A 25,606-nucleotide genomic window follows, 5' to 3' on the forward strand; every position below is an offset into this window, starting at 1 on the left:
CATAGTCTCATAATTTAGAAACGACAGACACCCCATCACAGCAGTGCCCCCAGGTATTTTTAGGCTCCAAATTTTGATGCAGAAATTAGTTTGAGGGTTTGAGTCTCGTCTCCAATCCAAAATCCAAAAAAATTCAAAACAGATTTACCAGGCAGCAATTGATTATGAAACTGACTGGCTGTCGCAGTAAGCCTTGCTTTTCCTCTCAAATCCTCACGTGCCACGCTGTTCAAATCCATCCATACACATTCCATGCATTTTCTTTCTCCAACTCCATGGAAATTAAAAATAATACCCCAGACCTTCACAGCAAGCAGAACTTCTAAGTCTCCTGCCCCACACCTTTTCTATTTTTGCTTTCCCTTTTCCACCTTCCCTTCTCCTCTCTGCATTTTCACTGCTTTGCAAATTGGAAGGCACAGAAAGGAAGAGAACGCTCGACTAAGGAAGGAGATGGGAGTTAAGGCAGCATCCCCACCTCCACATTCTGCTTAAAGCAAGTCAGGTCCCCTGCCGTGTCCAATAAACCCAGTAACCTAGCGCTGCTGACAAGAGGCTGAGATGTAAGTGGTCACACCAGTAACTGGGGACCGAGGCCAGTGAGGATGACCGGGCGGACAACAGGCAGTCCATCACTGAGGGAGAGAGGAGCATCCCAGAGACAGTTAATGGAGTGTAAGAAGCAGAGGAGGAGACGTGATTTACCTCTTTTTCACAGTTGGAGTTAAGAGTGAGCATAGCCATGGGGCTGTTGGGTGCGCTGCTCCCCGGCACTGGTGGCATGGCGTGGTCGCCAGGCTGGTTTGGACATGGTGAGCTCAGGACTTGGCTGGCATGTTTATTTGCTAACGTGGTAGAGAGGTACTGCTTTACCTGGTGCCTCTGGGCTTGCTGTATGTGGTACTTGGTGGGGTTTTCCAGGTGGGTCTGCACCTGAGCATGGCCATGGAGGAAGAGAAGATAGCAGGGTTATTCTGGGGTTTCAGACGACTCTTCCTGTAGCGTCCATTGTGAGACCGACCAGTCCACCAGCAGAACAGATTATCAGTTCCTGTACGGTACCGGGTGGGCACTGTGCTAAAGCATTTGTTAGGACTGACGTTGAGAGTCTGACTCCCAGGATTTAGAACTCTTAGGACCCAAGGGGATAACTATCCTGGTTGACTTCCATAAGGATTAACTACATATCTCCTTCAATCCTAGTGCCCTTCTTCTCACGGATAGTTGTTAAAATTTGAAAGTATAGATGAGGCAAGACTGTCCCCAACACACTAGAAAGGATTTAGAAAAATCAAAATAACAAACTTGAAAACACACAATTCAGGTTATCTCACTTTCCTTAGCAAACAGAATCGCTTTCTGTTAAAACACACATGTGTGCAGACACCCATACACACACACACACACATACACAACTCACACATACACTCACACACACACGTGCATACACACACACACACACAAACTACTATGAAATGTTTATAGAAGATAATCAGAAACATTACCGTATTTAAATCAAGGAGTTAAAGGTTAATTCCTTTCATATACAAGAATATAATTATTCAAGATTCTAATTATGGACAGGATCAGTGGAAAAAGCAATCCCCATGAAGCGGTTCCTTCCGAGAGCATAGCACTGTATGGATGTGTTTTAAAAGTCATGGCTATTCATTTGTGAGCCAACACGCTATCTGCTGTCCTTTCCCATAAACATCAACAAGGAATTAAGAATTTTTTTTTTAGGTAAACAAAATCAGTGACACTCAATTATAATTCATCTTATACACTCTAAACAAGAGCTGATGGAGAGAATGCAGCGAGCTGCTAGGGAAACAAGAATCCAATGCTGTCCCCATGCCTAAAACTATACTAAATTATTTCTTTGGGCATCAGAAAAGAAACAGCATTAAAAAAGCATATCTGTTCTTATTGCCAACAGGGTACTTAGTGAAGTAACAGTGAAGAGACGAATAAACCCATTTATACCCTTGCCATTCAGGCTCCGGAGGGGATAAGCAGGGAGGCTCACCTGGTAGTGACTGTACTCTAGCATTTCCAGCATAGCAACGTCTCGGGCGACCCCAAGCCAAGGAGACAGGGCAGACTACTTTTTCCTCCTCCCTCTACTTTCTGTAATTCCGACTCGAAGAGTGACTGGCGTAGAGAAGGCACCATAAACAAGGCATCCCGAGGCACCGCCGGAAACGTTATCACAGCAGCACAGCTTATAATAACCTAAGCTAATTAGTTATGCGTGTAAAAAAAAAAAAAGCTGTTCTCTCACAGGGGACTTTTTTTTTTAAATTCCTACTAGTTTGGGCTTAAATATTGATATCAGTTTCCCCCCTGGCTTGACGTCATGGTTTTTTTCATAGATATAAAAGAACCTTTTAAAAGGATGAGCTATCAAAGTCAAGCTTACTGTCAGATCAAGGCCATTCACCATTCATCTTTAGTTCCAGTAGCATTAATGGACAATGGTGTTTCTCTTTCAGCAATAGGTTAAGGGCTGGATGCCCCCTTCGGAGGAGACATTGCCTAAGAGCTACTGTCACACATGAGACTTTTCTAACAGCCAAATAATGATGCCGTGGCAGCAAGGATTTGAACTTTTAGCATGGAAGATACTTTCCAAACTCTCTAGCTTCATCTCGCACCCCAGTCTCAATGGACACGTTTATTCTGAACTAGGTAGATGGACAACCTGCCTCCTAACCTCAAGTCAGCAAGCAAGGGAGTTATTCTACGTAACATACACATACACATGAGACAGAAAGAAAGAGAGAGAGAGAGACAGAGACACAGAGAGACAAAGAGAGACAGACAGAGAAACAGACAGGCAGAGGGGAGGGAAGACAAGATAGACAAACAGAGAAGAGACTCAGGTTCATAATCATATAGAAAGAAAACCAGCAAATAGACAAAAAATACCTTCTCAGCTAACCCTCAAACTAGGAAGCATGGAGAGTCTAACTGGAAGCTTGATACAGTCCATGGGGCAAGACGAGAATAAACCATCGTGCCCCTTGGTAGGTGCATGTATGGTCTTTCCGTCCATCCACTCCACTGTTTACTGTCATTATATGCTAAACACGTAAATAATAGGACATTCACCATAAGCGAACAGAAGAGAGATATGATTTCTAGCTTTATAAAACAATTTGCTCTGCAGGGTGAAGCAAACGGAGAGACAGATCTATATTTAGAAATTGGGGTAGATTCTGCTTGCTGTTAAAATGGGGTGAGCATAAATATTTGCAACCCATTACTTTTTTTTCAAAACACTGCGGCCACTGCAGTACTTCTGGCTGACCATCTCGAGCCCGTCTGACGCTGCACACTGAGGTTCACAGGCATTTTCAGTTTTGTAAAAGGGTCCAGACGTGATAATGATGAGGACAATAGACAGGACCAAAATAAACACGAAATGAGGGCAGTGAGCGGAATGCGCTTATTTCACTACTCCCCTTAAAAAGAGACACGGCTGCACATTTAAAAATAAACGCCAATTCACTGGCAGAGCCGCTTTCTTTAATGAATCAGAATGTCATGCCTTAGTAACGAAGGGACTCACTCTCCACCCGGCACTGGCAGAGGTCTTTACTACGCTCGAGTCTGGAAGTAGAGTGAAATTTTCTTTGTGACATTTCTATCGGCTCTTTTGGATTGTCAAGTAAGCTAAGATGGTAGGGCTGGGGAGAGGGCTCAGTCACTAAAGTGTCGAGTGCACCAGCATGAGGAACCGAGTTCAATCCCCAGAAGTCACATTAAAAAAAAAAAATAGGGCGCCACTTTTAATCCCAACAGCACTGCGGACGTGAAGGCAGACAGATCCTGGGACTCACTGACCAGTCAGGCTATCCATATCGGCTTCAGTGAGTGTTCCTGCCTGGAATTAAAAAAAAATGGCAGAGAGTGACTGAGGGAGACACTGTGGTGACCCTAGGCACACCCAGGACGGGCTGAGGGAGAGGAAGTCTGGAAACGCTACGCTGCCCAGAGCACCAGCAAGCATTCCCAACCTAGGCCCCATCCACAGGTGAGACAACTGAGGGCCCCAGCTGTGGATAAGGTTATAGAGAGCAGGGTTGTCTTGAGGACACTGAAAGCCACTCCTAAAAGAAGCAGAAGCAGCCGATTCAGGCTGCAGCTGCCTTGCTCTAAGAGTACACCAATCTATATAGAATCACCCAAATTTTCAAGGGTGGCTAGCATTTAAAAATTTTTAAAGTGAAATATTTCAATTAAAAAAAAAATCAACGTTCAATTTCTCATGTGGCATAAGACAGAGCAGGCACACTGGGAGTGAACCGAGGGAGCAAAGCACCCGGGCGTGTCTTGTCTCAGCATCTGTGGACACAATCTTACTGGCGCGCCCTGGAGGGTGGGCTGGGTTCAGAGAAGTTGCTCTTCTGAGAAGTTGGTGCTCAAATCTGTGCTTCCTGGAAATTCCCTGAGAGGCTGGGTGCCTGAGATCACACGGTAAGAAAAAGAGCTGAGGACCCAACATCCCTGTTCAGACTCCGACAGTACACATGACTAAGCAAGTCCTTAACCTCTCCAGTCCTCGTGTACCAGTGCGGCTGATAGGAGCTTATTACATCCTGTCTTCAGTGTCAGACAAAAGCTCATCAAATATCAGAAACAGCAGTCCCCAAAGCTTTCGTCATGGGGGCCTTACGCGTTCCTCCAAATTACTGTGTTTCTATCAACCAGCTTAGCATGAAAATGTTTTCTTTTGAAAACAGGGAATCCCTCCCATACTAGCATAGCAATGATGACTTCCTAGGATACCACATACTTCTTTTCTAATGTGAGGAGAGCAGCGGGGGTAGTTTCTTAGTATCAGGATAGAATTAGTTTTCATCTTGTGGAAACACTCTGAGGGTCGGGGAGAGTCCTAAGTCTCCTGAACATACCCTGAACCACTGATGTAGAACATGGTTACTCTAGCATCATCCCGGCTCGGTTGCATGCCTCTCTGAACAAGTCTCACCTCTGTGTGCCCTACTCTTCTCATCCTGAAGACGCTGGAGAAAGATCCTACTCTGTTCACACCCCTTCACACCATCCTTATGAGGCCCTATCACTCCTAAAGCCTGACGAAATAAAATGCGGTGCAAAAACTGACGGCTTCCAAGCAATTGAAATCCAGACCACCAGGCAGAATAGTCTAAACTTTTACCAGCATACAGTGTCCACTGACATCAGCTTACATTTCATATTAACGCATGAAACACATATTAACACATTTCATATTATCCACATGAAAATCCATGGGATCGCAGTTGTCTTCGATCTGGTCCCTCACCTGTTGTCCTGTCCATGAAGAGTTTGCAGAGCTGGATGGATGCCTTCCTGACTATCACAGGGTAGCCCTGTCACTCCCTGGTGACAACGACAAGCTATTTACCTTCAGTCCCAGTCACCAGTCAGGGCGAGATGGTGGCCACAGACACCACCATGTTCGCTGGCTCCTCGACTCACTGCGGCGAACACATCTCATCTGAACCGTCGTGGCTCCTCTTCTGCCTCCCCTATTTGCCACTCTCAATGTGAACAAATCCACTAAAAAATTCCCACAATCCTTTCAGTTTATAATTGATTTTATTTTTGTTCAAAAAGGCAACAAAATGTTATGGTTTTGTTTGGGAGGAGACTTTATTTCGTGCTCAATAAATTATAAAGAAATATCAGATTGTCACGCAGTCACTTGTTACTTATCATGACCTCTATTCTGTTCATACTGTTTGCTTAGGAACATGGAAATTTATTAGGGTAGCAAATGCACCACACTTATATGCTTACAGTGCACCAAGAAAGAAGGTCATGGAACTGTACAGCTGGTTTTCTGTTTCTCTGTAGGCTGCTGGAATCAGAAAAATGGGGTAAAACTGTATATACAGTAGAATAAAGAAAATTTTTATAAAAGTCTAATATTATAATAAATAATATAGACAAGCTTTATGAAAAATTACTAGCAACCCTATTTTCCATAGCTAAAGATCTATAAAACAATGTGCCTATTATGAAATGAGTTGGATGAATGCTTTGGTTTTGGGATAAACAGTATTTAGAGACCTCATAAAAATGTATTTTGGGGACTGGAGAGATGGCTCAGTGGATAAGAGCACTGGCTACTCTTCCGAGGACTTGGGTTCGATGTCCAGCACCCTCACAGCCACTCACAACTTTCTGTAATGACAGACACAGGGGATCTAATGCCGTCTTCTGGCTTTCTCAGGCATTGCGTGCACAAAATTCACAGACATACACACAGGCGAAACATTCATAAATATAAATTAAAAATAAGAGGTAAATTTTAAAAGCATTATTACATTAACATTTTAATATATTCATAGCTCCAGTTGTTACATATGAATAACAACCAGTTATTAAACACTAGTAAATTTTAAAATATAGAGAACAAACTTGTATGTATTCATTCACTAATGTCTTTCATGTGCCCAATGCTACATTTTATCCTAGAGTGAGTCAATTTAAATCACATCTCAAAAAGAAACCATCTGAATGATGCTATAAACTAGCCTTCAAGGTTCCTACATATACTTGTGTTTTAATTGATTGAACAGGTTAGAAAGGCAGGAAGGATAAAGGGAAGGCGTACAGAGATCTAGGATCTGGTTTATGTTTCTCGCTGGCTGAACTAAAGGGCTAAGCAGGGTAACCCTACATATCCCTGAGTGCACGGGCAGCAGGAATTGGACTTAATATGTTCAGTAAGAAAATTAAAAGGGACACAAAATTGGGTCGTAGGGAAGGGGGCAGTGTCCCTGGGAGGAGTAGGGGGTGAACATGATCAAAATACACTGGATGAATTCTTAAAGCACTGAGAAAATAAACAGCAAAGAGCTTCAGTGGGCCTGATAACATCAGAGCGGCTGTGAAGATTGCCTACGGAGACAACGCTCCTCCTCTGAGAGATCCTTCCAAGAGTTAGAACGGCTAAGAGCCACGCCTGAGGAAAAAACAGACGTGACTTTTGAGTGTGGCTTCATCAGCCACTACTCTCTCAGCCCCAAAGCTGAACACCTCAGACACCATGTGAACAGTTTCATTATAAGGAGGAGGGATGCTTTAAGAGAAACACGTAACCCAGCTTATGTTTTAAGCTCCATTTATTTAAGAAGTGGGCTTAATCATTAAATCTGGGTGTACATTATACCCTTTGAATGATATAATTTCAATAGTTAAAATACTACAATATAACTACTAAGATACATAAGAACCACACACATATGCATTTAAATCTTTAGCATGTACTACCTCTTTCTAAACCCCTTCTTTGTTTCATAGAAACTCATTCTGCAATTCATTTGGGGTGAGCAAGTCAAGGCCCTGGTCTCACCTGAGTAGAAGGTCTTTGGGGGGCACTCCCCAGGCTACAGCCAGCAACACTGAGTCTCTTTTGCTGCTCGCAACATAAAGATGACTTCTGAATGAGTGCCCAAAACAACTCTTTAAGAGATCGGATCTTGATAGTTGTAGCATCTTCATTGAGGTTGCTGCCATTGAGGGATACTTAATTATCCCCCTGCCATACCTAAAGAACTAAATGCAAGACTATGCATGTCCAGATCGCGAAGGGATGGCATTGAATGCAGAGCGTGAATCCATAGGCACGGAATATGTCTAAAAACTCTAGCAAGCTTCCAACAGACATGGATACAGTTGGTGTAGGGCAAACACTACATCCTTATCATACGACTTCAAGGTTTTCAACGGAACTCTTGCTTCCCTCAGAAGTTGTATGTTCTTTATCCATTCAACAAACAACTGCTTTTGTCCCAGCTAGGACCCAGAAAACTGAGCCTTTGAAAACTACTGAAAGAAAAGAACCCAGAGAGACTGTGGCGTTTAAATGTAGGTCTGCAGTTCATAAGGACTGGCCTATCGGCAGAAGGAGCCACCCAGGCAAGGACAGAAGCCCCAGTTGTGAACAAACCTTGCAAGATGCAGCCACAACAAGAAGGCTTAGTCCACATTCTTTATTTGGTGCCCAGTTCACCACAATCAATGTGTCTTCTCTCCTCTGTCATGACTCTGAGCCTGTTTTGTCAGTTTCTCCCACCCTCATCTTATCTATGAAGGCTCGAACCTGATTTCTACTATCTACATTCGACCCCAGTGATGCCAGCCAGTCTTGTGACTATAAAGCCCCTATCACAGATCTCTCTGAACGTCAGACTCATCCCCAGCTGTCTGCCCAGCAAGCAGCTCACAGTTAGCATGCTCACTAAGCCAGCCTGTCCATTTCAATAGTGGCGAGGTTGAAACATACGGAACCTGCTACTGTTACTGCTGCTGGTGGTGGCGGTTTTTACGTGTGCATGTGCATGCACATGTGTGTGTGTGTGTGTGTGTGTGTGTCGTACTAGGTCTGAACCTAGGCCCTTTCTCCTGCTAGACAAACATAAATGAGTTACTCCCATCCATTTTCTGGTTTTGTTAAAGACAGGAACTCAGTAAACTGCCTAGGCTGTTCTTGAACTCACTCCATAGCCTGGTAAGCCTTGGACTCATTCTTGAGCCTGATAAATCTTGGATTTGGAGTCTTCTTGCCTCAGCTTCCTGAGTATCTAGGGTTACAGGCAGGCATGGACCACTAAAGCTTTATGCGAATTGCAGTTTTTTTATAGGTCAAAATCGTCTTCAAATTGCAAACAACTCGATCACCTTTGATTCCTTTCTTCCCCATGTGTCATGCACACATCTCACGACTGCTGCTGTCCCTCTTGAGAATACACTCGGAATCTAACTAAGCTTTACCTTCCACTGGGACTACCACCTAACCGAAGCCTTCTCCATTTTGTCATACAGATGACTACAAGTCACCTCTTGCCTCTTCTGCCTGCTTCTGTCTTTGACCTTGTACAACACATATTCAGTGTACATCAAATTACCAATCTCATCTGCTAAACCAAACGGAGAGGAAAAACTGACACTAAGACATAATATTACATGTAAAATGTCCCCACAGACTCATGAACTTGAATACTCAGTCCCCAGACGGTGGTGCTGCTTTGGGGGGTGGGGTGGAACTTTGAGCAATGGGAGCCGAAGGAACTGAGTCACTGGAGGGTGGGCCTTGAGGGTTAGAGTTGAGCCCTGCTCCCTACTGTAACCATGGCTCTATGGAAAGTCAGAATGCAACAAACCTGGCCTTCACAGAGCTATCCAACTGCCACGTGTTCCCCTCCAGGAAATGTGAGCCCCAGTCAACCTCTTTCCTCTTAAGTTGATTCAGCCAGGCCAGATATTATGGCACAAAGACGATAAAAGTAACTGACACAGACATATGATTTTAAGGTTAAGACGCCCACTGGAGCACAAACTAGCAGGTGTGATGGGTCCATGTCCACCCTATTGATTGCCATCTGCTCCTGAGAGCAAGTTTTGCTGGATACATTTGCCCTCTCATTTACGAATCGTCTGTCACTATTTGTGACAACAGAGTTAAGTAATATCCCTTGTGCTCCACAGAAGCTGAAATACTTATCATCTGGTCCTTTGCAAAAATACTTGCTAATGATTAATTTCTGATAACAAAACAGTTGCTCATAGATATCTAACAAGAGACATGTATCAGATTAATAATGAGGCATGACCTAGTTTAGGCCTGAACTTTGGTACTGAGGTAGAGTCAGACAACTCTCGGCTGTGGAGGTTTATCTATGCATTGTTCAGCATCCAGCAGCATCTCTGGCCTCTCCCTGTGACATGCCAGGAGACTTACACTTTAACCCCAACACTAGCTGACATAACCAGCCATGTCTCCAGAAACTGTCAAAGTCTCCCAAGGGCACAGAGATGGGTGTTAGGCAGTCATTGAAGTCCATATTTTACAGACCTGTCGGTGGAGAGGGTAAAGTTTGTAGCCTAAGTGAGAACATGGTGTCATTTTCAACATGTTTATACATATATGTGAGCAAAGTAAAAACTGTTGACAAATCATTAAGCTTTAAAGTGTCATTCGGGGCACCTCAATTACAGATGAGGAATCTCTTACTTATATTTGTTATTTTCTGTAACATATAAGGCACTAATTTTGTTATTTAAAAACTATGAATCCCACAAAAATGAAAGCCTAGAGATCTGCTAGATAAAAAACACATTCAGACAGAATTCTCTTTTTTGAAACTTTTGCAAATGACAAAACCAAGCCAGGAAACAGTTGCTCAGCAATGAAAACTGCCTTGTTTCCTTTTTGGTTTTTGTTTTTTGAAATATTTGACCAGATTAAACTGACTCTGTTATTTATGAAATTTCTAGTCTCACATTTAAGCACAGTTTACATTTGTCTAATACTTGACACATTTTTTCTGGTTTTGAAAAGGGCTGTGATTACGTGGTTCAGTGGCGCCCTTATAATGGCCCATTGTGAAGACCAGTCAGACTCCCTCCCTTTATGGGAGTCACCAGGGCAGCTTCCCACGTGCCCCAACTTCTCTGTGTTCTCCAGTTTAGCACTGCCTCTGCATGGCAGACATATTTCTGTCTTAATATTTCTTCTCAAACGAGGCCATTGTTCACAGTTTATCGGGTATTAGGGCCGATTATAACCAGGCAGCCGAGCTCTGCCTCATAACGACCCGCACTCTTAAAACTGGCAGGAGGCAAGTTTGTCACAGAGGAAAACATTGCCTTGGGCCTAAGTAAAAGGTCAGTCAGCAAGCCCCCATCAGACATGAGAGCAGAATGCTGCCGGACTGAAGGTCAAGTCCACATGAGCTAAAATCTGGCAAAGAGAAGCGGCAATGTAGTAACACCAGCTCCAGGGTCTGTGTCATGAGACTCAGGGGTCTTGCTCTACGGAACTGCGCTGTCTCCAGCAAGTCCTAAAGCCCGCTTTATATATTTACTTGGTGGGAAAACTTCGTAAACAGCAGGAGCAGCCCAGGAGTGCCACCTGATGGTGCCAGGCACTGTGTGGAGGCTCGTGAAGGCCAGAGTCATCCACCTGGCTCCTCCCTTCACAGCACTAAGCACTGCCCCATTGTGTGGCAGTGGGACCTCAACCAAACAACCCACCCTGCTGAAATCACGTTCAAACCGGGGGAGCGGAGTTAGACACAGAGGCCTTAAACCAAAAAGAAATGAGTACCTTAGGCAGTGATAAGTGTCGTTCAAATACACACACATACGTGCACACACGCGTATATTAAAGGGAAGATTTGAGTGGGTGCAAGGGAACATTCTGGCTGGAACCGGAAAGATGAGAAGCAGTGAGCTATGGTGAGGCTCCCCAAGAGGCATCTAGCGATGGGGGCGCAAAGCAGCTACATTCTGCTGTGTAGAGGAAAGGGGATGAAAACAATTGTCACAGGGTCAGGGGGGCTGGAGAGGACCAGGTCAGCACTGCCCCAGCTCCTGGGCACTTCTTTCCTACCATTTACAAGATCCCCCTAGACAGTTTTTAACAGACGCATGACATGACTTGATGGTGTTTGTTTTGGTTTGGTGTTTGATACAAATGTTCACTCTCTAGCCCAGGCTGGCTTCCAACTCATTATGATGTTCAAGCTGGCCTTCAACTTGAAACGATCCTCCTGCCTCAGCCTCCTAAACATTATGATTGCAGGCATAGTCTACGACTCCAGGGATAACCTTCTAAAGGCTCATTCAGGCGTTTGTGACAATAGGAAAAATGGGCTCAGGGTGGCCCTGCAGCAGTTATCCGGGAGATCGCGGTGGTAAGACAGCTGGCTATGAAATGCATGTGGCTCCAGCTCGTCTCTGCTTCCTTTGGACTTGCATGAAATCCAGTTTTAAAACGCCATCCGTACGCATTCAAGGATTTTTAGGTGCAAATAACTGAAATGTCTTACAACACTAGACCACATAGTGTTTAGGGCACACAGCAAAGACCCGATTGAAAGTGCATGGTGGAGAGAGGCCGTCTATAGTGCCAAATGTGAGGGTAGGGTTTCGTGGAGATCTGAGTTCGAATCATGAGCACCTCGCTTATTAGGTCTGGACCACTGGTTTCTACTTGAACTTGGATGGCAGACACTACCTACTCAATAGGCACTGTAGATTTGCCATTGTAAGAGACAGAAGACACGGAAAGTATTTGGCACACAGCAAACTCTCCTCGAGGACACGGAATTGCTCTGTTACTGTGCACTTTGGAAGTTGTGCTTTGGCGTCCACGCAGATGAGCCCATGTATCGACCCACTGCAAGAAAGTAAAAACTCTCTGAAGGAGAGGTGGAGTCAAGACAGGGCAGGGTTACATTCTTGCAGGCATCATTTTCTCTGTATCTAATGCAGATACCACAAGAGCATGGGGAGTGAGAGAGATGGGGCAAGAGGCAGACAAGAATTCACAAGATGTTCAAGGGCAGAAACATCACCACACAGAAGGCTCTGGGAAATCTCTCTCCTCTGTGTCTCAGTGAGCTGCCTTAGTCAGTTAGGGCTGAACTGGGATTAAAGGAAACTACAAAACCCTGAAAAGTACAATCAAACATATGACTTTTTTTTTTTTCAGCTGAGGCCAAACAGGTGGAAATACTGAAAGAATAAGTAGGATTTGGTTTTGGAAGGAAGTTTACACAAAGCACCAAAAGTCAAATCAGTAACTGACGAAACAGGGTATATGACATGCTAACATGTTGGGTTCCTTAAACCACTCTTAGTGCTGCTGAGTCTTCTATGACCACTCAGTACATGCATGCCTATGTGTTAGACAATTTCCTTTTATTCCTATTCTCTTTTCTTGTTCCACAGAACATCAGCCTATGCACTTAGTAAACACAGTCCATTTACTGCCCTTACACAAGCATAACGATTTCTGCATGTGGCCTGCTACCACACATCAGCCTGCATGCTCTGAAAGAGCTAGGATATGGGGTCCTACCTGCTCCGGGTATGGCGACATCCCTGTAATTCCTCTGTCCCAACGAAACTCTGAGTATCTGGTATAGACGCATCTCATCAATACATGAAGTAAGTGGGGTTTGTCCATAACGACCTTGCTGGTCAATCAGGATAGTGTGTCTCAGCTACAAAGGAAGCATTCTTAAACACATGTAGCGTGCATAACTGAATTAATATTGATCTTTGCAGATCAAGAAAATTCAAATTAGGAGCTTCCTCTTTCAAGTTAAATGTCCAACAATCTACATTTATGAAAACTGCCATAGCCTAAAATGTAAGCTTATATATAACTGGTAGAGCTTTGGCTTTCTTTCATTACAAACAAAACCAAACACTTGCACACATAAAACCACAAAACCTGATCCATTTCCTTCTACAAAGCAGATTCTCTGAAAGATTAAAGTTTGTCTTCCACCCATAAAAATATAAATGTAGGATATAGCTACCAGTGTACATGGTTGGCTCTGTGTGTGTATGTGTGTATGTGTGTGTATGTATGTGTGCACGCTGCACGCGTGTGTGTGTATGTGTGTGTGTCTGTATGTTTAAAACTAATGAAGGATAAAAAAAGAAAACACAAAATACTTCTTTTGAGAACAGAGGTAGAAATTTTGAAAGAAGACAAATCGCTCAGGATTCTTACACTGAGCAGGAGCGAGAAGTTAACAGACGTCCTAGCTGAGTTAGCACCACAGCCATTACCCTTTCCTGGGGACTTCTTGTGGATTTACCCGTTGATCCTGATTCAGCCCTGCTGTATGGGCACTAATATTCTCCCCACTTCCAAGACAAGAAAATCGAGATTCATTCCCAGTCACTTGACCAAACACTGCTATGCTGTGACAGTCAACAGAATTCATAATCTGCTGAATATTTCTGCTGGCTTTGAAATATCTCAGCGAGAGCTCTCAATCATAATGCGCTTTAACTACTTGGTTTCATTCTTCATTATAAATAAACTTTCTTGAGCTAGCCCCACTGGCTCTCCCTGGCAAGTGCGGTTCTCATGCCTCATCACGGAAACGTCTCTTTGCAGCAGATGGAGACCGGAGACCGGCACAGAAAGCCGCAACTGGGCAGACGGCAGAGAAGAACTAGCCGTGGAGTGCGCAAGCTCAGCGGGGGCATCTGAAACACAACCCTTACATACATGGTTCCTAGAACAGGGAAGAAGAGGAAGCAGAAAGAGTGTAAGAGCCAGAGGACCGGGACAGGACATCTGTTCTGGGGATAGGATCTTTCGTATCTAACAGGCGATGGGTGCCAGTGAAATATCAGTTAGCGGCACCAGTTGACATTTCAGCTTGGAGCGAAGTCTCACAAGTGTTAGGCTTCAAACCTGGGACAAATGACTAAGGTGCCTATTTAACACAACAGAGCAGACACTGGCCTCCAGGTTCTCCCTGAAATTCCTCAGTCCCTACCTGTTATGGATGGGGCCCTCCAGGCCAAAATTTCCCCCATCTGCCCTTCCCTATATATAAACCATTTTGGTTACCTGGTCCCTTTTTGGTCTACTCTCTTTTAGGCCTCCTGGATGTTGCACTTGGTTCCCCTCTCTCCCCGCCCCTCCCCTGCATGGCCCAACTCCGTCATGTCCACTCTGGACTCTCCCAGATGTCCCCGCCTGTGACCATGCTTTCCCACAGATCTATAATAACTTTTTCCTCCACCACACCTAGGACAGTCATGTTTGTGTTCTTTCCTTTGCACTTCTTTTTTTTTTCCATTCGCCTGGTGCTGAAACCTGGGACCAGTCATGATCCTTTTGATAAATAAGGTAGATTTGATACTCTAGGTTTATAAATTCCTAAGGTCTACTCAGGTTCACAGTAATATTTGCCTTGCTTCTTTGTCTTGGCTCACTTTGTTAAGCTACTAACTTGTAAACTGTTTATTTAGTGGCCAGCTTTATTTAGCCTCCTGGATGTGTATTCAACGTTAAGCCTAAAACAAGTAAATTGGGTATACTTAATAGATAATGCTCCTTAGAATCTTCAGAGATCTGCTGAATGTGACATTTAAAATGTTTAAGTTTCCCTTAACAGACATGTCCCGTCATAGTGAGAACCCTTAAGGTTCCCAAAGAAGTCAGATTGGGCACAATGACTCCACCTGGATTGTGGTAACACTGACCACAGGGTGAAACAGCCCCATGCCTTGCCTGCTGCCAGGGCTCTGCTCAAACTGTGAACACTTTTGGGTTAATTGCCCTACTCTGCCTCGTCAAAGGAAAATCAGTTTTCCCCCAAGTTCCTCTACAGGAAAAATCTCAGCTCTGGGTCCCACAGCCAAAGGCCATGCTGTCTGCAGGACAGCTGGAGATTAAACTATCCTGAATGACAGCTGACGATTTACCACTTCCCCCAAAGAAACTATTGAGGAGGCTACAGGAGCCTAGGGCAACCCATCTAGGTAATGGACCTTTGTGGTTTTAATTGATACACAGATTATACTTCCAGCTATAATTTATCCTCAGACCTCTGCTATATTGACTGACTGTAGGTTTAACAGCAGCCAGCATGCCAGCTCTGTTCCCAAGGCGACAGCTGCCTTCTTCTCAGATGTGACACTCAGACCTCAGGTCTCACCTACCTGGATCTCCTAGACCTCCATCTGAGAGAGACAAAGGCTTACCTGGCTACAAGGGCTCTAAAAAGAGAGAAACTCACAAAACAGGTTTCAATGTAACGTTTTTTAGTATTCCATTATCTAAAGGAACTTGCTTTACCATGACTGCTGCCAGTTATCAGCCACTTGTGTCTTGTAGTAAATAATAATAATTGAATAAAAAAGTTTAAGAATTATGTAAGTTTTGAGGGCCTAAGACAATGTTTTAGGATCTATAAATACAAATGATAAAGGTCTAAGGATGTGAAAGCTTAAGCGGCAAGGGTCTAAGGTGTTTAGAGGTGTGTAAATGCAGGCTATAAGGGTCTACGGAAGGAAGTGATTGAAGAAGGTATGCAAAGATGCTTCAGATTTTTTTTCTCCCTCTATGCTGTTGTTCTATTAAGACTTTAAAAGTTCAAGGTTTTAATTTAACATTAGTCAATGGAGTTCTAAGAAGTTATTAATCTAGCTCTGGTAAAGTACTGCTAATATTATCATACTCACAAGCTCAATATTTTACATATTTTTTTTGGTTGTTTTTTTAAATATGACTCAAAAGTGATAAAACATATCTGTCCAGTCTATATATCCAGCACTCTGGGATGTGTGTTCAGGCTTTGAATTTAAAATCCCTTTGGGGTGGCCAAGCTTTTACTATGATTCAAAGGTATGAGTCTACTGTCCTGTCTACAATGTGGATTTCAGAAAGATTATAAACGGTGGTAATGCTAATGTAACTAAAATTTTTATGAGTTTTTATTAAAACAAAATTTCTTGTAAGTTTCAGTGAATCAACTTGAATTCACCTCTGGCAGGTCAATGGACTCCAGATAAACACTCCTGTCAGCCAACAGCCCCGAAGTGTTCCGGCCTACTGACTCTTCGTGAGGGTTCTCTCTCTCTCTCTCTCTCTCTCTCTCTCTCTCTCTCTCTCTCTCTCTCTCCCTCCCTCCCTCCCTCCCTCCCTCCCTTTCCCTCCCCACCTATCTCTCCTGGTCTTGGGTCTCCCTCCCCCAACTACCAGAACCACGGGTCTAAAAGTTTCAAATGTACACCCTGAATAATTATGTCCTCCTAAACTCCTTAACTTTATCTTCCCTCCATAGTCTATCTGTCCCGGAAGATTGTAAATCATCTACAGACTGTTCCCACACCAGCTCCAGGTGTTTCCTCAAAATCTGCGTCCAGGACAGCTTCAAAGCAGCTAGCCCTCAGGTGGTCCAGCCTCACTGACAGCTCCAACTGCAGGCTGTGTAGCCCTAGCCCCAGAAGGTCAGAGAGTGAGTAAAACAGTCTGCTCTTCTCATACATGGCCAGCATCCCAGCTTCTCCCAACGATCATGACAACAGGAAGTTGTCATAAAGAAGATCGTCTCACCCCTAATCATTTATGTATTATCAACAAAAATCTGGGATGTTAGGTTTCAAACCTAGGACAAATGGCTGATGTGCCTGCTTAACGCATCAAGGCAGACCTGGCAGCCTGGTTCTCCCTGCAATCCCTCAGTCCCTACCTGCTACCCTCTAGGCTGGCATACCCCACTCTCTACCCTGAATTCTCCAGCCCAGAATCTGGGCTGCCCTTCCCACAGCTGCCCTTCCCATACAATACAACTATCTGTGTTGCCTGGCCTTACTGTTACTCTGTTTCGGGCCTCCTGGCTGCTATACCTGTTTTCCCTCTATCTCCTCTCCTCCCCACGCCCCACTTCACATGGCACAGCTCAGTCTGGTCATGTCCACTCTGGACTCTCCCAGATATCCCTGCCTGTGGCTATGCCCTCCCACAAATCTATAATAAACTTTCTCCTTCGTTATACCCAGGACCAGCTATGTTCCTTTCCTTTCTAATTTCTTATTTTTCATTCAAAAAGGTTATCTTCTGATAAAAAGCTATAAGCAATTAATGGCTTCTAAGAGAGGCAGAATCGAATTTTTTCTGTGGTGACCAGCCCTAAGCAAATATGCATATGCACAGCACTAAATGGATTCAGCAGGCTGTATTTATGCATAAATATATACGTACTAACAATAACTAAAGAAGTCATAGAGTAAAATTAATGTAAATGCAGTACTCATGTACAAATTTTCAAAAATGTTTAATTAACTTCATAAACAATATTTTGGTGGGACCACTGCTCAGAGGGAGGATGCTTGCCTGCCTTTATGAAGCTCTGACTTCAGTTCCTAGCACTCCTGTCCTTAAACAGTTCTCAAAAGAGAGTAAAGATTCTTTTACTACTAAGGAGACAGGCAGGGGGAGTTCGAGGCTAGCCAGGTCTGTATAGTGAATTCCAGGCCAGCCAGGACTCTGCAGTGAGACCCAGGTTTGCGGTACAGCTAAGTTTGTGGCCTAAATAACTTATCACATCATCTTTTAAATGCTCAGTGATCTGGAGGCTCCGTGGCAGCACCCCCCTCTTCATTTGTGATGTCACATTTTCTGTCCATTTCTTCATCATCTAGATGGGATTTTAAAGAATATAATTAACGCATCATAAAAAATACAAGTTTTCCTTGTTAAAAACAAACAAACGAATGAATGAATGAATGAATAAGCTTTGTCTTTCAAATTCTATCCTTACCATTAAATCAAAGCTGTACCAGAAAAGCAACAGCCACCATAGTCAGGAATGGGTCAACAAAGATGGAATTAACAACAGAGAAGGTCCAAACAGCCTGTGTGTTTTATGAGAACTGCCTCAGGACATGGAGTAATTAAAGGATAGTAGCGTTTCTTCCCTTTTTTGTGGGGAAGATGGTCTATGAGCAACAGAGTCTTCCAGGCTCAATAGGAATTTTTGTTAACCCAGTGCATCTAAGTATCATGGGATTTTTTTAAAGTAAAGGTTAAAATATTGTATGCTATAGTGATGTCTTTTATGAGAAGTAAAAGAGGCCACTGTGTCTCTGAAAAACCAGATGCCATATTGCCCCCATACACCACCATCAAAAAGGTTAGGGAAGAAAGAAACGTTCAAGTCACCTTTTTGTTATAACCTGTCACACTATATAAGCTTGGTGAAACATAAAAAAAATATAGAGCATAGTGGTATGGTACTTATGTGTATTCCAGACACACACATGCACACATACACATGTGCACACATGGATACACACAAGCACGTGTGCACACAAACATACACACAAGGGAAGGAGGAAGGGAGGGAGAGAGGAAAGAAGAGGGAGAGAGAGAGAAAAGTGTCAGCATTTTAGTAACTTCCTCGATGATACTATACATCATGTGTAGCAGACACACAAGACAGCAACATGAAAGAAAATAAGTATGTCATTTATGTCCCCAAGGAACTGACAATTGGAGGCTTAGGTTCAGGGCTTGGCAGAGGCTAAACCACATAGAATTGTGTATTTAAGACAGTGACCTCAACCTCCAGCAAATTTGTCCTGCAAGGAAGGAACGCTGGGTGCTGATTAAAGACATGTCTGGTTGTCAAAACTGAGTGAGGATGGATGGGTTGCTACTGGCATCTAGTGGGAGAGCACAGAGGTGATACCAAACATGCCACAGTGAGAAGACAGACTCTGGCGGCAGAATTCTCCGGCCTACAGTCAGTACCACCCTGGTGTCAAATCTGACCCTGGCACACAGAATGCCCATCCACCACCTCACTCTTCTTAGAGGAAGAATCCAGAAAAGGCACAGGAAGGATATAGACATCCCAGGGACAACTGAACATCTTCCTTATCCTGTCTTATCCTGACAGGCAAAAGAGATACTTTTTGTTACTGAAGGGGAGATGTTATCACTAAGGACAAGGGACTCTATCCTTGAGACTTCCTATCAACTAGTTCTGGACAGGAACAGGAAGTGTGTGGCAGAGAGAGCGAGCAAGCAAACAAGAGCGAGAGAGAGCAAGAGAGAGGGAGGCGAGTGAGGGAGGGAAGGAGAGAGAGAGGAGAGAGAGAGAAGGGGGAGAGAGAGAGAGAGAGAGAGAGAGAGAGAGAGAGAGATTTAGCAATTCCATAAAGAAATGCTAAGCCAGGCCCAGAAATGACAGAGAATACAAAAGAACAATCCAGACAATTCTAAATGCATATCCAGATGAGACATTTGTTACCTTTGTGCCTTCCTTCCTCTGAGAAAATAACCAAAAAAAGGAATGTTACTGACTTGTTAATTGATCCTTAGTTTATCTTGTTGTGTTAGCTTGTTCATAATTTTGTATACACACCTTTACCTCCTAACATTCTTAGAGGCAGTGTGTCCTGGAGCTAGACTAGACACAACCTATTATTTAGTTGAGGATGACCTCGAACTTCTGACCTGCTTCCACCTCCTGAGTGCTGGGGTTACCAGGTGTGCACTACAACTCTCAGCTGATGCAGGGCTGGGGATGGGAGCCAGGGTTTTGAGCATGCTGAACAGACACCCAGCTACATCTCCAGGCCTAATTACTTTTAACAGTACAAATCAGGATGTCACAAATCCTGGTAAACTGGTAAAGCCATGTGATGAGGAGGACAGAGCCTTGTGCTCTGGGAAATTGTCCATTGTAAAAGTTACTAAAACATAAAAATGTAAAGCATTCTCAAAATACCCTCCCCCACAAATACATATAAACGTTGCTTTGGATATTTATATAAAATAACTTTAATCCTGACAGTCTTTGTAGCTTTAAAGATTTTAGATCTGGTTAATTTTGCTGTTTGATGCCCACTCCATCCCTGGATTCCTCACATATTTTTTTTAAATAGAAATCACTCATAGAAGAAAAAAATGCTAAGATGGTAGAAATGTCATAAACCAAAGAATATTCTTTCCACAAACATATACAAGCACGCACAAATGTTTCAAATGATACTTATAACAGACAGTAAGTGGCCTTAAGTGGACTTGTACTATCAGTAAAATGATAAGTAGTTTCAACTACCAAAAGGGTTGCTTCCTTGTATGCGTGCATCATTCAGCTGGTACTCCAGATAGGGCACAGCCGTTATTGGAGGAGTGTCCCTGGCTGTTCTGGGCACAGAAGGGAGTAACGTTGTAGCCATACCTGCTGCTGAATATGCTTAGAGCACTCATTGCTGATATACAATAATTGGTCAGGGCTGGAGGCTTTCTGGACGTAACAGCAATAATAAGAAAAAGCATGTGATAAATAGTAGACAGTACTGGGCAGCAGCTCAGATGGTTAGTGCCTGCTGTGCCAGCATGAGGAGCGAGTTCTCCCGTAGAACCCGAAGAAAGCATGGTGTGTCTATAACCCCAGTCCTGAAGGCAGGGCAAAGGTCACCGTGGCACACTGCATAGCCAGTCTAGCAGAAATGATGAGCTCCAGCTTCAGTGAGAGAGTCTGTCTCAAGAAAGGAGATGGAGGTTGATTGAGGAAACCACCAAAATGTACCTCTGGTACTGTAACCTGGACAGCTTTTCATGACTGGCATAGTCTGCTGCCCACAGCTCATAATCCACGATGACTGCCCAAAGACTGGATTCATATGTAGTACCCTGAATTGATTTCTGCCCTCCACTTATGCCCCTTCTATTCTTCTGAGTTAATTTCTTAGAGTAGAATTGATCTTCGCTGTTAAAAAAAGAGTTGAGAAAAATGAGGCCTGGGCTGAAAAGAGGAGTTTGGGCTTGGAGTTTACCAGCCAGGTGACTCTCACAGTGAATCCAGTACCCACTGATACCACACCGTGATGCTGTTGACCCAGAGCTCCAGGACAGCATGGAAACATCACTACTGCTACCCCCGAAGTAGACAATGTAGTTCAAAGTAAGAATCTGTATAGAGACTGATGGAGGAGGGTCATCTGTCTATGTGTTACTTTCATTGGTTAATAGAGAGACTGCCTTGGCCTTTTTGATAGGCCAGCCTTTAGGTGGGTGTAGTAGACATAACAGAATTGTGGGAGAAAGAAAGCAGAGGCAGGTAGTCACCATGACTCTCCTCTCCGAGACAGACGCAGGTTAGGATCTTTCCCGGTAAGCCACCACCTTGTGGTGCTACACAGATTATTAGAAATGGGTTAGATCAATATGTAAGGGTTAGCCAATAAGAGGCTACAGATAATGGGCCAGGCAGTGTTTAAAAGAATACAGTTTCCATGTAATTATTTCAGGGGTAAGCTAGCCAGGATCCAGGCGGGAATGCAGCCCGCCGCTCCTTTTACAAGAGACACATAACATAGACACAGCCAGTGTCAAGTTCATCTGTGAGGAATTTTCACTGAATGGACCAATGAAATAAACTCATAAAACATCAAACACTTCTTTGGAGTTTTTGTTTGTTTGTTTGTTTGTTTTTTGGAATTTTAAAAGCATGGTTTGATAGGTGTATACATGTGCAGTCACATGGATACTGAGTGAAAGCTATCTGTCTGTCTGCTTAATAAAGGACTGGGGGAAGGGTGTAACCATGGTGAACATGAGGAAGGCCATACAAACTTTTACTGAGTCCCCTTTCAGAAAGAAAAAGAATTCCCCTTCTCATTTAAGGAGCTGCAATCCCCTGAATCACAGCCAGTAAAGCTCATCAAATCACCACTGTGTACCCTAAAGCTGCTACAGCTTTCTGTTGTCCTGAATACGGACAGGTTGAGTAGATACCGTCATGCAACAATTCAGGGGTTTTGTTTTATTATGCTATTACCGCGTTTGTTAGGGCTATGTAAAACCACTGGCTTAGTTTATACACGGTGATACCTATGGAACAGCGGCTCTCCACTCTACCCAGTGAAATGTGCTATTACCTATATCTGCAGGGGCTCGATGACACCGTCACACATGAGGTACAGTCAATCACTACACCTAAAGATGGAGCATCTCAAAGGCTGAGGTCTGAGTCACCTTCATGCCACCTCAATTGTTTGCCATCATCGCTGCTCCATTACCTCAGCTGCTTCCCTAAAGCCCGGCAGAACTTACAAACGCAGGGCAAATGTAAGCTCTCAAGGAAGAACTTGTCTCCTGAAGGAAATTGTGGCATAAGCCATAAAATGCAAAACGTGACGCGCTTCCTTCACTGATTTAGACAGGAATGTCATTTGAACACGGTAACTGTTCATAAACAACGTTGAAAGCTTTTTTTTTTTAAAAAAAATCTACAAACAAAGGCAAATGCTCATGCATGCGAAGTTAAAAGTCCTTTTCCTCTTTGGATTTTATAGTTCATGTGTTTTCTGCATTTATTTCAAGGTTAATGGAAATATAATTAGATAAAATATAATAATATAGGTGGCACACACATTTAAAAATAAGTGTCCAGTGCCACGATGCAGACTTTCCTGCAGCTTGTTTGTTTGCACATAATAACACAAACAGTACTGTCTCTCTTTTCAAAAGATGCCATCCAATGTACAAGTTTTACTGATGAAATATTTTAATGTCTGTGCTTGTGAGATGGCTCAGCAGGCAAAGGCACTTGCCACGAAGTCTGACGACCTAAGTTAAACCCTGGAGATCCACATGGTAGAAGGAAGATAACTGCACCCCACAAGTTGTTTTCTGGCCTCAGTTTTTTACAAAGATTACTTTATTTACACTGTCACCCACAGAGATGCCAACTGCCCATGAGTCGCATCTTCACAATCTAACACTACAAATCTGTGACACTCTCCAACAATTTATATATATACTTATAGGAGGCAGGAAGGCTGTTCAATTGGCAAGTGTGATGACCCAAACCCCATTCCCCAGCATCCACATTAAATGCCAGACATGGGAGTGTGCACTTGCAAACCTAATCTTAGGGAGGTGGAAATCTGAGGCTCTCTCAGTGAACTCAAAGGCCAGTCAGTCTAGTTGAATCCATGAGATTCTGGTTCAAGGAGAGAACCTTTCTCAAAAATAAGGTGCAGACAGTAAATGTAGATATCAGATATTGACCTCTGACCCATAAGCACATATGCATGTACATATGTGCCCATGTGCACACACACTCACATACAAATGAATATGTTACATGAAAAATCATGAACAAAGAAGACAGAACTGTGGAGGATGAGAGAGAGGAGGGCATCTAGGAAGCAGTCAGTGGTTCCAGAAGAACATTCTGCTAGTGTCTGCAGTGGGATGTGCCTTGGTACTATTTCACTTAAAAACGCTTTCAACATATTCTTTTAGCTTTTAAAATTGGTGCACAAAAATAATAAAGAACTTACTGTCTCTGGGGTGAAAACTTTTAAAGTACTTCTATGTTTGTTTTGTAGTAAAGATTGGAGATAATGAGAATGCTTAAGTTCCTTCTACAAACCCAGGCACCCTGCTCATAAGTAACTACCACCCAGAATTTGCCATGTAACCATCTGACTCACAGTTGTATGCACTGAAAATACTGATTGTGTGAAACGCCTGTTATTTCATGTGGTTTTCTTTTACACAATATAGTACTGATCACAGCAATGCTTGAACCAACATGTGCTACCACTTAACATCAGCTGGGGTTTGTCCATGATGATCCCTGTGCAGTTCATTGATTTTCTTTCTGTTACATGAAAGGAAGCTATCCCTTCCTAGTGAACATCGACGATGATCAAAGTTTGTTGCAAATAAAAATGATGCTGGAGTGGCCATTCCTGTCCTTAGTGTTCTGACTCTGAAACGGAATTGCTAGATCCTAGGTTGTTACAAGGAAACCTTTGCTAAATGTTGCCCAATGGTCCCCTGAAGTGTTCTGTGACGAGGATGCTCACAGCATTGTTTGTAGGGTCTGTTCTGATGTCCCTCTTCTTACCAAATATGTATCAGACCTTCTAAAGTCTGCTAATCTGAACAGCATCTGGTTATAGTTTAAATGAACAATTTCCTAATTACCAATGAGACTGAGAATTTTTGCAAGTTGCAAAGTTGAATATCTATATTCTTTACTTACCCTCAAACATACTCCACTGCTTTCTTATTGATACCCAGTGATTCTATTACTCTGTCTATTGTTTATGTCATCAATATTGCTTACCTATTATAGACTGTTCAGCATTTAAGTCAGTGTTTTTAATACGGTATCCCCAGACATCAGTTAAAAGCCTAACATAACTTAGCACCTGGTAAAGGAGACCCCCATCTCCTACTGCCCTCAGATTCTAAGATGGATTTCTAAGACCTTATTTCATATTGACCAAATTTTATCAAAGAAATGATCTCAACATAAAGCAGAACTAGTTGTACAAAGGAAATAACTGTGATACAAATCTTAAGAAGTTATGTGACTCTCCAATTACTGCCTACTCCTTGTCACCAAGGAGAAAAATAAATCCAAAGTGGAATTACCAGATAAAAAAGATGTAAAATCCACCGAAGCTTCTAATGTATTTTGTTAGATTCCCAGGAAACTATACCACCTACAACATGACAAATCACAGCTCATTTTCCCACATCAATTGAAAAAACTAAACTGAAGTATAATAAATGAGCCACAAATACAAATATCAATGTGCTGAATTTAAAAACTTACTTATTTTCATATTATGTTATTTTATCTTTTATTTCTTTGCACGTGCATGTACATGCGTGTGAAATGTGTACTCACATTTGCATGTGTATGGGCACACACATGTATGGGTGTACTGTGTGTACACATGTGCACGGAGACCAGAGGTGGATAAGAAATGCCTTTCCCGATGGTTTTATACTTTATTTATTGAGGTAGGGTCTGTTTCTGAACCCTGAACTCATCACTTCCGACAAGCATAACTAGCGAGGCTGCCACAGGTTTGCCTTCTTTGCCCCGAGTGCTGGCATCATGGCAGGCAGCACACCTGCCAGGTTTGGACACAGGTTCTAGAGAATCAAACTCGGTTTCTCATGCTTGTGCAAGGACCGCTTTACCCACTAATCAATCCCCTTGACCCTGGTGCTGTTATTTTGCTAAGATTCCTTACGAGAGTAATGATCTTGTTATACTGACTAGAGAAACTTTTAAAAATGAAACAGGTGAGAAAATAATGGGAAAGGAAGTTACTAGATTGGGAACTTGTGACCGGAGCAGGAGTGATATGAAAGACTGTTTTTTAATTTTCAATTTCATCAGACAAAGCAGAAAGTAGAGCCTCTTGGTCATTTGCAACGGCCATGGACACAAGACCTTCCTGTGCCCGTGGACACAGCGTTCTTTTGGATGTTTTCTTG

General features: G+C 43.1%; 1 protein-coding gene across 10 annotated transcripts in view; it reads right to left on the minus strand.

Annotated features, from left to right (window-relative positions):
* Positions 1–25,606, minus strand: part of Mitf (melanocyte inducing transcription factor) — a 220,419-nt gene that overhangs the window by 26,324 nt on the left and 168,489 nt on the right. For 7 of the 10 annotated variants that reach the window (XM_048438449.3, XM_048438447.3, XM_048438448.3 and 4 more), the window contains one exon: positions 706–933. The exons of 1 other annotated variant lie outside the window; for it this stretch is intronic. In XM_048438449.3, coding sequence (XP_048294406.1) covers positions 706–933 — 228 coding nt within the window. Of the gene's footprint in view, positions 1–705; positions 934–2,029; positions 2,137–25,606 lie in introns of those variants that run through there. 2 more of the 10 variants (XM_085686786.2, XM_085686785.2) reach the window with 1 other exon arrangement.

Source organism: Myodes glareolus, chromosome 3, assembly GCF_982192425.1.
Source record: "Myodes glareolus chromosome 3, mMyoGla1.1, whole genome shotgun sequence".
Classification (NCBI taxonomy): domain Eukaryota; kingdom Metazoa; phylum Chordata; class Mammalia; order Rodentia; family Cricetidae; genus Myodes; species Myodes glareolus.